Below are 12,881 nucleotides of genomic sequence, written 5' to 3' on the forward strand. Positions count from 1 at the left end.
GGGAGGGAAAAAGACAATAGCTTGAAGAAGATAACAGGGTTAAGGGGAAGGTGTTTTTTCCCCCCTCTTGGCACAGAGAAAAAAAGTCAGTAGATAGGCTAGAGTGACAGAGAAGAGGAATGATTGATAAAGCAAGGTCTTGGAGGGAACAGTTGCGGATGGGATTAAGAATACAAGCTTTAGCAAGGGCATGGTGGAGTCTCATCTTACCCTCAGAGACTGCTAAGGAGGAGAGAAGGAGAAAAGATATATAACATTTTGAGGTATGGAGGGAGGGAAGAAAATCTCAGCAAAATCTCCTGGGAGCAAGGGTGAGTAGGCTTGAAAGGGGTAAAGGATTACAGTAGTTGTGGGGGGTGGGGGAGGTGGAATGTGTACCAAGAAACAAAAACAATATCTTTTAAAAGTCTTAAGATATTGACCTAGATTGGTGCCTAAAATTTAAATAAGAATTCTTAATTTACATTAAAAAATTAATGATATAATTTTTAAATCTCTGTGTGTAATACTGACTTTTTTGATCCTTTTACTTCTAACAGAGGAATTTCAGAATGTCTCCCACGACTGACATGTATGATTAGAGGAATTGGCGACCCTTTGGTTTCAGTATATGCCCGAGCATATCTGTGCAGGGTAGGCTTTGATTTAGTGAGTGCTATTTAAAATGTATGTATGTGATGTTTCCTTGAATGCTCACATTTTTCCTCTGCCACTTCATGAGTCATTGAAAGAATGACTTTGTTAGCTGCTAATTCTAGTAAATGAATCTTTAACAGAAAGTACTCCTTAGGCCATGGTTGTTGTTTGAAAAATTAATTTCACAATAGTGTAACTTGATTAACTAATTAAATAGAATCATAAAAATCAACTTTTTTCTGGGTTAGTTTTTCTCAGTTCTTCCCAGGATGGAAGGCAAAAATAGAATCCTCGTCATTAGATTGCTTTTCATTGACAGGAAAGACATTAAAAAAACCCAATGACTTTTATTTGGTGCTTTTGTGTTCATGTTGAAGTAGGGAGTTAGGAACAACATCATTGCTACTCGCAAAGTGTGGAGACTCCCTTTATTTAGGACAGTGTGACAAGATGCAAAATCTGTCATGGCATTGACTCTGTGCTTTACTTGTGAATCAGTCCAGGGTTTCAGTTTGCCCCTCAGTTATGGGCTATGTTGATTGTGAAGTATTGAAAACCCTCTAGTTCTTTAAGTATTTAAATATTTCAGTTTCCATTTAGAAATAAAATGTTTTGGCTAACCTGTGCCAGGTTTCTCTTGTAGTTCAGTGAACAATGTTTGCTGGTTTTATCAACATCACTATTATTATAATAGTCCTAAAGGTTTGTGACTCTAGTTCAATTCAGCAAGCACTTATTAAGTATCTACTCTGTAACAGGCTCTATTTTGGGTGCATGGAGTACAAAGACAAAAGTGAAACAGTCCCTGCACCCTCCCCCCCAGGGCAATATTCTGTTGATGGAGATAGTAGCCTCACGTTGTTTTGATAGAGACACCATTTCATTGGTTTCTTTGGCTCAATATTTTCATTACCTCGAAGCTAATCTTTTGATGATGAGCCTTTTAGAATTTAGCTTGGTTGGGTCTTGGACAGTAGTCTGTCAAGACAGTGTTTCAAATCATTCCAGCTTGATAGGACTTGCCCCAACTTGTATTTTGGTGGTATAGCCTTTGAAAACCCAGGGTCACTGCTAAGCCAAGTAGAGATATCACAATAATGGTGATATCAGCATAATTAGTTTTTAAAACAAATTTAATGATTAATGAGATCCTGGTGAACATTAAAATGCTTTGAGAACAAAACTATAGTTTATGTTATTAAATCAAATTTAATATTAAATCAGATTTAAGTCTGTAGGTTTTGATTTCGTCTTTTTCCAGGATATATAGCAATGCTGGAGTAAGTGTAGTCTCTTAACTGGTCACAAAAGAAATCAGATAATCACAATTGCCCTCAGAATAAATGAGATACCCACTTTAAAGGAGACCTTTAAAGATTTTTTTTTTAATACTGACAATAGAAGACAGAAATAGTCACTGTAAGGCTGGGATTTTTTTCTCTTTTCTCTCCATGTATTTCCACACATTTAAAGCATGTGGTATGTTTTCATAACCTACATGGGAAGGTCATGTATACACATTGTTTTCCCCAAGGCTGCCGAGTTTTGAATTTATCAAGAGTCAAACAGTCTCTTAATTGGTCAGCATTTAGATTGTACTAGGCAGTTTATCACAGTAAGCTAATATATTTAAAATGACTCTTCTTGTACCTTAATGCTGTTTCTTGCTTGTGAAAAATCAGTTAGATGGGGGAAAAAACCTTGTTCTTCTAGATTTATATTATCTTAAAGAAATGAGGAAAGCTAGGAGGTGATAATGTTACAAAGTATCTTTTAGTATTCAGTAGTGGCTGTAACTTTAAAATGTTGCCTCTCAGGAGTGAGAGACTAAATGGTGATAAAGATAGATCCTGCCTTTGATGTCCTAATAAATCTAGGACATAAATAAATTCCCCACATTGTGTAGATATAAAGGCTTTAAGAGTGTGATAGCCCATTAATTAACTGGGGAATAATCTGAGACAGATGTAGAAAGCCCTAGTGTGGGAGATGAACACTGTATCAGTGTTGCACTGGGGGAAAGTGATCCTTGCCCAAAGCTGAGTCCAAGCTACTCATTTGCTTTCGGTGGGAAGGAACAAACAAAAGATTTGAGTGGGCAGCATGGGGTGGGGGTGGGGGGTGGGGTGGGGGACGGGTACTGGGGAGCTGTTTATAAAAGGAAAGTATGATTAACTTTTCTTCTTGAGTCATGTCTCCCTCTTTTCTTGTGCTACTTGTTTTCAATTCTTTTCTTGGCTGCTGATGGTGCCTAACAGATAATTATTCCCTCTTTTATGGTATGATTAAGTCCAAATTGAGGCAGTCAAAATATAATGCAACTTTATGTGACATTTCTCTTCAGATGGCTTTTATTCAGTGTTCTTACCCCTCAACATTTCACTTTTTATATACATTATTCAGAGGGCTAGTTGATCTTGAGGATCAACCTTTCTCAGGTGAATTCAAAGTGATTTACAGATTTTGTCTCACTAAGCTTCCTATTGTTTCTATTGAACATCCTCACTTCACGGAAGCTATTTTTCGAATTGCATTTAGTGATAAAGCTGGAATTTTCAAAGTGCTTTGATTCCCAACTTTATCAGCTACTTTTATGTGGAAAGATCTCAATTTCATGTAGGTTTTTCAATTTTCCACTCCCACTTTTTTATCCCACAGCTTTTCACATATATGCTAACACACATTTATTACAAACCCTGTAATTAACTAGCTTATCTCGGCAACTACATATTTGAAACAGCTGTTTTGAATAACTGATTCTTGTAATTGGATTTATACTGTAATAATGCTTCACAATATGTTTTATGTTGAACATTATTTTTTAAAAAAGTAAAAATGTACTTCTTCAAGTGATGATTCTGCAAGGAGCTAATTTGGTGTAACAAAAGGAATTAATTTAGTATTTAAAGTGATCTTAAGCTCCATCAAAATACAATGTCTTTTCTTAGCATGGAGGGAACCCCGAGTTCACAAAGCCTATACCATTCCAATGCAAGCTCTGGCTGATTGTATCAAGCAAGAAGAGCTTTGATTGTGAGACTGGCTATAGACTGTTAGAAAACCAGTTTAGTTATTTTTTCCACAGATTTAATCCCAGAAGTTTGGCCTCTAGGAGGTGGTCAGACTTTTTTTTTGGGAGGAGGCAGAGAAGAGAAGGATTGCCATGGCAGTTCACTAAGATGGTCTGCTAAGGCCAACCAATTATAGTTTACATCTGTAGAGGAAGTAACCATAGCAGTGAAACATTAAAGTAAAACATAATGAAGGTCTCTCTTGGTTGCTTGGTTATCTTCTTACAAATGAGAGACATCAGTTGTACTTTCTCTAGAAGGAGAGAATATCATAGACAAATTAAGCAATATATTCTACTTTGGAGTTTTCTCTTTATTGATTGGTTCCTTGGACATCTACTGCTGGGAAGCTCAAAGATGATTTTACTTTGATTTGTCTGTAGGTTGGGATGGAAGTGGCTCCACATCTTAAAGAAAGCCTAAATAAGAACTTTTTTGATTTCCTCCTTACATTTAAACAGGTAAGAAAACTTTAAAAAAAAAAACCTAATTAATGGGTCAATTATATGACAAGCTTATTATCTTATTAATCAATCCAATTTTGTCTTCCAAAATGAAAATGCATTATAGCCTTTAAATTGAGTTTATGCTGAGAAATTGTGAAACCACCTATTATTGGCAATTAAAATGTATTGATTATACTGACCAAGTATAGGTTATTAAAAATGTGTGTGTTAACAGGACTGATCTCCAGTTGATGAGTTTTTTTCCTTGGCATCTTCTATTTTTTTCAGTTTACTAGCCTTGCAGTATATTATTTCCAAATCAAATGAGCTAAGTGAGATTGGAAGCTTTTTGGCATATTTTTTCTAGCTTTATCAGGACAACTGGAGATGGCCCAGGATACAGTGGGAGACCTTGGCCCTTTTAAGCTAAGGTCTTTTCAGGTTCTCACCAATTCACTCTGAAGTTCATAGATTGGACAACAATAAGTCCCTGCCCAAGCATGGTTATTTTTTGGCCCTCTTGGATCTGAGTGAATGTAAATAATAACTGTTTCTCTTTTGGCCAGTAACCTGAGGTTCTTCCCCTCCCAGTTTGATATTCTTTTTTTTTTTATTTAAGGAGCCATCCCTTGACTCACTTCTTAAAGAGTCCTATTCACTGAATACACTGTCACCTCACTTAAAGGGAGAACTTGAAAAAACTTTAGCTTAAAAGGGCCAGGGTCTCCCATTGTATCCTGGTCATCTCCCGTCATCTTGATGAATATCTGGCCACTACACCCAGATGACTTTGGAGCAGAAAGTGAGGCTAGTGACCTTGCGCAGCCCTCCCTCACTCAAATTAAAGTCAGTTGCTAGTCATGTCGTCATCTCCCTGATGTCTTCTTCCAGAACGAAGGACAAACACAAAATCTAGTTTTAACAACTTGAGAGAGGAATATGCAAAAATATCCATATAAGTATGCATTATTCATTGATTATTTTTTCTCTTTGGTGTATTACTTTTCTATTCAGAAAAGTAATGTGTGTGGGTATGTGTGTGTATGCACACACATACATATTTATTTTGTTGTCTAGTTGTTCGGTCATGTCCGACTCTGTCCATTGGGTTTTCTTGGCAAAGATACTGCAGTGGTTTGCTATTTCCTTCTCCAGTGAATTAAGGCAAAGACAGGTTAAGTGACTTGCTCAGGGTCACACTGCTAGGAAGTATCTGAGGCTGGATTTGAACTCAGGTCTTCCTGACTCCAGGCCCAGCCTTTATCCACTGAGCTATCTAGTTGCCCCATCTACATAGTAATGTACATAAATAAATGTATCTTTATACTACCATTTATATTAATTTAATTAATATATATTTATATATAAGTAAATATATATATAATTTTTATGTGTGTATGTGTCTCCTTTAGATTCATGGGGATACAGTTCAGAATCAGTTGGTGGTGCAAGGTGTGGAGATTCCATTGTATCTTACTTTGTACTCTCCTGCTATTGATTGGATTTTGCAGTGCATTGCTTATCATGCTCCTGAGGTAATTTCCTTATATAAATACTTTAAAATGAAAGTTCATAGATAATACACTATGATTGTTGTTGTTATTATTTTTTGGGGGGTGAGGCAATTGGGGTTAAGTGACTTGCCCAGGGTCATACAGCTAGTGAGTATCAATCATGTGTCTGAGGTCTGATTTGAACTCAGGTCCTCCTGACTTCAGGGCCAGTGCTCTATCCACTGTGCCACCTAGCTGCCCTTACTATGATTATTTTTAAACTGGATTTTTTTCTCTGAAGAAGGTATGTTGTCAAAAATAACTTTTGACACATCTTCTTTGAAGCATTTTTAATATTTTGTACAGATTCAGGATTTGGGGTTATATTTGTCACAAGAATGATATGGCAATTGAAAATAATTTAAATACTTTAATATTTAAAATTATAATTAATTTAATTATATTCAAATTTAAATAATTTAAATGAAGATGTTGCTATATTGAAATGATAAGTTGTCCTTGATTCTGGGGAAAGTAAAGGTTAAAAATGTGTCAAGAACTAAACTTCCTTTAGTTTCTTTCTTATTTAATGCTGAGTAAAACTGCCAAGAGTCTAATCTAAGAAATCTCAGGTGATTGAGAAGAGTCAAGTCATAGAACTTTGTGAGTTGCCACACAACCTTCCCCAACCACCTCACGCTACAGTGTTCACTCCTCCCTTTGAACACGCGAAATATTTATCATCTCCACCACCAATGTGACAGCTGTGTAAGGTCTTGTGGCATTTCTACTGTTGTCTTGAATAGTTATTTAAATATTCTTATTTTTATTTAATTTTTTATGTGCTTGTCTTATTATGCCAACTTAATAATGAATTCCTTGAGAGCAAAATATATCTTAGATTTCTTATTACCCACAGCATCTAGCACAGTATAATTAGCCTTGCACATTTAGGTGTCCAATAAATATTTGTTGAATTGAATTATGTTTGATCATTTGGAACGGAAGGTTGTTTTAGTGTATAGTATACATTTTTTCTCATCTCAGTTTTCATTCTTTGAATTTTAATAAGAGTCTTAGGTTTTTGAAGATTTTACTATGGAGAAAGATGACAGTCCTGTATATTCAGTCAGTAGGGCACTTAGGATCTAGGAATAGTGGTAGGTGTTTTTGAAAACCAGGGAAGTTTGTTTCCCATACGCTTTAGGGAAAAACAAATTGGCATAATTTATTCTGTGAGTATTTCAGCATCTATTATTTATGAAGCACTGTGGAGTACATAGAGAAGATAGTCATTGCCCTTGCATAGTTTATGGATTTACTAGTAAGGAAATACGCATAAACACAAATAATTCTGTTACATGGTAAATCGTGAATGTAAAGTAAAAGAAAAACACAGTGTTAGGTTAGTACATAGGTAGAAAGAAGTTACTTTTGGATGGGTAAAGGATAAAAGAAGGCTTGTTGGAGGATTGAAAAGAACAATGTCACAAGGTATTCTAATTTTTACCTTAAGCCTGAGTATTCTCAAAGGATGTCAGTGGGAACTAGAAATCTTTCCTGAAAAGAGTCATCTAGGAAATCATTCATATTCTAGAGTGATCAAAAATTACACCTTTGAATCATGATGAACTCTGATTTTTAGGGTCATTTGACTCTGAATGTGACATGGCATCTTGTAAAAAAAAATTGGTCATATTTCACAAATTATAGGAATAGTGCAGGTAGAATTAAAACATCCTCAGTACAACCCTGAGAAGTAAGTACTTTTGTTATTATTCCAGTTTTGTAGATGGAGAAAATGAAGTTGAGAGACTAAGTGCCTTGCCAATTTCATTCAGATAGTAGTAGTCTGAAGGAGGATTTGAACTCATGTCTTGCTGATTCCAAGACCAGATCTTTATCCATTATGCCACCTTGCTGGCTCAAAGACAGGGATTATTTTTTGTCTCTTTGTCTTCAGTACGTAGCACGGTACTGTGTATATAGCAGGCACTTAACAAATATTTGTTGAATATAATTTATTGTCAAAAAGGAGAAGTAGCTCAAATTGAAGCTGAGTATATTTAAATAACGTAGATAAGCCTCCACTTGAAGAAAAATGTGATTGGGAGAACTAGGTGGTGTAATGGATAGAGCACCAGCCCTGGATTCAGGAGGACCTGAGTTCAAATCCAGCCTCAGACACATAACATGTACTGGCTGTGTGACCCTGGGCAAGTCACTTAACCCCATTGCCTAGCCCCCCCCCACAAAAAAAGTCAGATAAAAAAAATATGATCCCCCAGATTTGAATTTATAAAACAGATAAACCAGGAGGGAATTATTCACATGTTGAAACATTTATTCTGGCTTCATGAAAGGTTCCCCAATTCTCCTATTCAAAGTAGAATCAATTTTACAAAAAAAGAACAACAAACCAACAACACAAACCTATTGGTGCACACACAATATTTTGGGAATGATAGCTGACATTTATCCAAACTTTTGAACACTTTATATATCTTAATTTATTTGATCCTCATGATAGCCCTGCAAGATAGCCACTATAGATATTATCCCCATTTTACAAATGAAGAAACTGAGGTTAACTGAACCAAAGTCTTTTATGACTCTGAGGTCAATATTCTTTCTGTTATATCATCTGAATTTTAAAACTCTTTCATTAAATGTGTTTTTTAGCTAATTGAGAAATTTTTGTTTATTAGCTAGCAGATATTTGCATACCTGCTATCTGCTCAACATCATGCTAGATGCTGTGGAGGGATATAAAAATATGTGAGGTGATTCCTTACCTCAAGGAGCTTACCATCTAGATGGAAAGAAGGGTTTTTTTTGTATTTTTATTTGGAAAGAAGTATTGAAAAATAAAACAATAGTGATAAGATGACGGTATGTGTTCATGGGCAAAAGCCATCCATGAGAGAGGAAATAGGAAAGAAACTCATCATGGAGGAAGTAGAATTTTATTTGCGCCTCTAAGTGTAGGTTGAATTTAAATAAGTGGAGGTTGTCTGTGTTAGGGGTCATAAACAGTATGTGGAAAAGTACAGTTTGAGGACAGAGCCTAGCCTTTTTATTTGTAACATATTGAGAAGCCTGGCCTGACCAAAGATAAAGGTATATATTGGGGATTAAAGGGAAATAATTTTGTCAGTAGAGTGGAGCTAAGACATAAAGAACTGGGGAAAAAAAAACTCAGACCTGATATAGTTGGGAATAGGTAGTCGTTAGAGATTTTTGAGGAAGGTGTGGTGATAAAGAAAGAAAGACTAATTAATTAATTAATTAAAGAAAATAAGATCAATCTGATAATAATATGGCAGATATAGTAGAAGGGAAAAGAGCCTACCATCAAGAAGACTAGTCAAAAGGATATAGTAGTGGGGCAGCTAAGTGGCACAGTGGATAGAGCTCCGACCTTAGAGTCAGGAGGACCTGAGTTCAAATGCGGCCTCTGACACTTACTAGCTGTGTGACCCTGGGCAAGTCAACAAAAAGAGAAGGTGATAGTAATATAGGTGTGCAGTGGCAGGGCTTGAGCTAGGGTGGTGTTGTTGAAAATAAAGAAGTAACATATACGAAAGACATTTCTTAGGAAAATTGGACAATATGTAGAATGAAGGACAGAGAACAATTCTAGGTTGATTTAAAGGTTTTTGTAGTTAACTCTGATACCAAAAGATTTAATTCATGAAATCTTTTTCCTTCTTTAGATATGTCTACTCTATGGTACTGTCTTGAAGAGAGTGATAAGAACTTTAGTGAATTCACCAATGGAATTCTGTTATATAGAAGTCATGTTGTAAATTCAATTTTTAAATTCACATGAAAGCAAATCAAAGTATATTTTTGACAAAGAATTAGCTTGGAGTGTTGCAGTATTCATGACCTTTATTTTTTTCTTAGGCCCACAATTCTCTGATTTGCTTTAAAAAATAAGACAAGAAACAGTAAAAGTGAAATGTAAGAAATTAAAAGTCATCTTTTTACATAATGTGTTACATATATAATAATTATATATATAATTTATGTTGAAAATAACAACTTTTGTGAAATTTAGGGTGCATTAATTCTAGATTTGTAGAAATGACACTGGCTCTTGTCTTTAGGTCACTGTATGAATTTGCCCTTAACCTCTCTCTCTCAGCTGTAGAAGCATTAAATGACATTATCTTATTTGTTAAAATCATTTTTCATGAAGTCATATTTGTGAAGGTATTGTAAAAAGTCAGTGCAAGTCTATTAACATTATGTATTTTAAAGAAATATTTAGAAAGTTAAAGTTCACAATGAAATGTTACAAGACAGAGGCAATGACTTTCCCTCTCTCTATATTTTTTTTTTCATGTGCTTTATGTCCCTTCTGAGCCTATTCAAATATAGTATATAGGACAAATTGGCCAAACTGCAGGTTTTGCAGTGGTTTATCACTGCCAAAAGATTTCCTTAAATTGTAGTCTGTTTTGAGCTAAAGTATTCATCTTGTTCTTGCCAAAGACAATCAACTTTGCCAAAAGTTCTTCATCTGAAAAGATGACAAACGTGCCTACGATCAAGACGTGCTTTTTGGCTATGTTTATACTTAGAGATATTTGTATTTCCAGAAAGAATTCAAATGCTTTCACAATCCTTTAGTGGGATATATTCTAAATACATCCACATTTTATTCAAAATTAGAAAACATATTCTCTTTGTGGCTAAAATAATTTGAATTGTTCATTGTGTTCTTTTAGAAGTGGTGTGCCAAGTCTTCATTTATTCACTTCCTCTTAGGGGACAGCAAGGAAACTATACTTACAGGATGCTACCTTCCCTTCCTAATCAGAGCTTCCCAGAAGCTAGTTGGTACCTTCTGCAGTGCTTGATTCAAATTCAGATACTTCTAGTAGAAGTCACATTTTAGAGCAGGGGTGGAGAGACCCTGTGGCCTCGAGGCCACATTTGGCCCTTTAGGTCCTCAAGTGTAGCCCTTTGACTGAATCCAAACTTCACAGAACAAATAAAAAGATTTATTTTGTAGAACTTGGACTCAGCCAAAAAGTCATACCCAAGGACCTAGAAGGCCACATGTGACCTTGAGGCTGCAGGTTCCCCACCCCTGTTTTAGAGCCTTAGGCTTAGTTAATCCCAGGTAATACCAGGTTATTTGGTATTATTTAAGAGTCAGCTGAGGAAAAGAAGCAGGACTTAGGGTGGTGTACTAAGAAGGAGGTAAACCTTTTGATCTATGATTTATATAAAAGTATCTACTCCTTTTTAATGTAGTTCAACAATATTTATTGAGTATTGGTAGGAGAGGTAGGACAGCATTACAATTTTGCTTACTTCATATTAGCCTAGAATGAATCTTGGCAACACCATTCAAGATTTTTTTCCATTCTCCTGGTGGCCTCCTTTAGACCCTTCCCTTAGAAGATGCTTTTCTTTTCTTTTATTCTTTTTTTGTGAGGCAATTGGGGTTAAGTGACTTGCCCAGAGTCACACAGCTAGTGAGTATTGCGTGTCTGAGGGCACATTTGAACTCGGGTCCTTCTGACTTCAGGGCCAGTGCTCTGTCCACTATGCCATGTAGTTGCCCCCTTTTTTTTTAAGTGACTATTTTGAGGTCGATTGTCTTAAGAGCTTTTTCAGTTATTCAGTAATCAAGCAGCATTTGTTAGGAGTCTCCTGTGAGTTAGGCACTATTCAAAACTATTGGTTTTAAAAGTGTATACAGAAGAAGTTCTTCCACTGAGTGCCATGTGGAGTTGGTATCCAATTAATTTTCCCCTTTGTTTAGGTTATGGGGAGAATTGTGGGAGGAGGTCACTGGGAGGAGTAGAGTGGGAAAAGAGGAAGCATCAAATGAGAGAAGTAAGGTAATTTTTTTTTCTGAAAAAGAGACATAGGATTTCATGGTTTAATTACACTTGGAACACTTAATTGTACTAGAACTTTACTGTAAAGATTGGTGCATTTGGTTTGCTCACCTCTAAACTCTTATTAAATGTTCACCTAGGTTCTGCTTACTGAGATGATGGAAAGGTGTAAGAAACTAGGGAACAAGTAAGTATTCTGTCATTCCTAGAGCATAAATTAAAGACTGAATCTTCTGTTCTGAGACAGTTAAGTCTATTTGTGCACACAGTTAAGTCTATTTGTGCACATGCTTGTAGAAGGGCTTTCATCTGGTCCACCAGAAGCAATTTTCCAAACCATTAAACTCTTTTTGATTGTCCTTGGAAGATATCAGACTTTAGTTTTTTTCCTCATTGCTATTTTAAAGAGGATAAGCAATCATTCTCACTTAGCTAGAAAGAGAAATCATTAATTCAGAAGCTTAGCCTTTTCCTACTACTTAATCGAGAGAGATATATAGAGGCAACTGCTTTCTGATGGCTAGCAGAGGTAATAAGAAAGTGTGGTTCCTATACTCTGCCTTGCGTTTTGATTATTTGCTGTCTGTTAGAAAAGCCTTTTGCTCTGTTTTATGTAGCTATAGAATCTAGTTCAACAGTCATTTAATGAGCACCCACTATCTTGCTGCTAGGTGCTGTTGGGATAAAAGAGAAGTGTTAGATATGAGCCTTGACCTCCAAGATTGACTCTCTGGTTGAGGACACAAGGGTTAAACATGTTACATAGAAAATAATATATAATACCGTGTAAGATTAAGTGCCAAACTATGTGATCTAAAGTAAGTGCTTGAGTCAAAAGCAGGGAAGGAGATTGAGACTGTGCCAGTGATTTCCATGAGTATCAGTCCCAGATGAGGGAATTCCCTCCACACAATGCAGGCTTCTCTACAATCTAGAGTCTTAGAGAACTCTGCAGAGCACTGAGATGTTAAGTGAGTTGTCCAGAACCACAGAGCTTGTATGTTTCAGAAGTGGGATTTGAATCTAGGTGTTGCTAGCTTTGAGGCTAACTTTCTATCCACCATGCTATGTTTCCCCTCATCAGAGTAGGAAGAAATCAAAATAAATGTAACTGGGATTCCTGGTTTTTTTTTCTCTGCCAGTCCTTAAACAGAATCTGCTGTTGCTGCCAGTAAATATGACTGAGGATCATATAGCTCCTTGAAACCTTACTTTCTCTGAAATCTTTGACAAGCATGTAAATAATATTTCTACTTTATAAACTGAAGCAGAGGGAAGTTAATTAATGGCACAAGTTCACATGGTACTTTGAAGCCATGGCCAAAGGAAGACTTGGATGAAAAATACTATTTGTAAGCTAACCAATTTGTTGTA

The 12,881-nt window shown here is 36.0% G+C and overlaps 1 protein-coding gene across 2 annotated transcripts in view; it reads left to right on the top strand.

Moving 5' to 3' along the window:
• Nucleotides 1-12,881, top strand: part of VPS35L (VPS35 endosomal protein sorting factor like) — a 112,180-nt gene that overhangs the window by 52,968 nt on the left and 46,331 nt on the right. For both annotated transcript variants that reach the window (XM_078152870.1, XM_020965262.2), the window contains exons 13-16: nucleotides 540-633; nucleotides 4,091-4,168; nucleotides 5,566-5,688; nucleotides 11,648-11,694. In XM_078152870.1, coding sequence (XP_078008996.1) covers nucleotides 540-633; nucleotides 4,091-4,168; nucleotides 5,566-5,688; nucleotides 11,648-11,694 — 342 coding nt within the window. The remainder of the gene's footprint in view (nucleotides 1-539; nucleotides 634-4,090; nucleotides 4,169-5,565; nucleotides 5,689-11,647; nucleotides 11,695-12,881) is intronic.

The sequence above is a fragment of the Phascolarctos cinereus genome, unplaced genomic scaffold (genome assembly GCF_003287225.1).
Source record: "Phascolarctos cinereus isolate Bilbo 61053 unplaced genomic scaffold, phaCin_HiC Scaffold_4;HRSCAF=312, whole genome shotgun sequence".
Taxonomy (NCBI): domain Eukaryota; kingdom Metazoa; phylum Chordata; class Mammalia; order Diprotodontia; family Phascolarctidae; genus Phascolarctos; species Phascolarctos cinereus.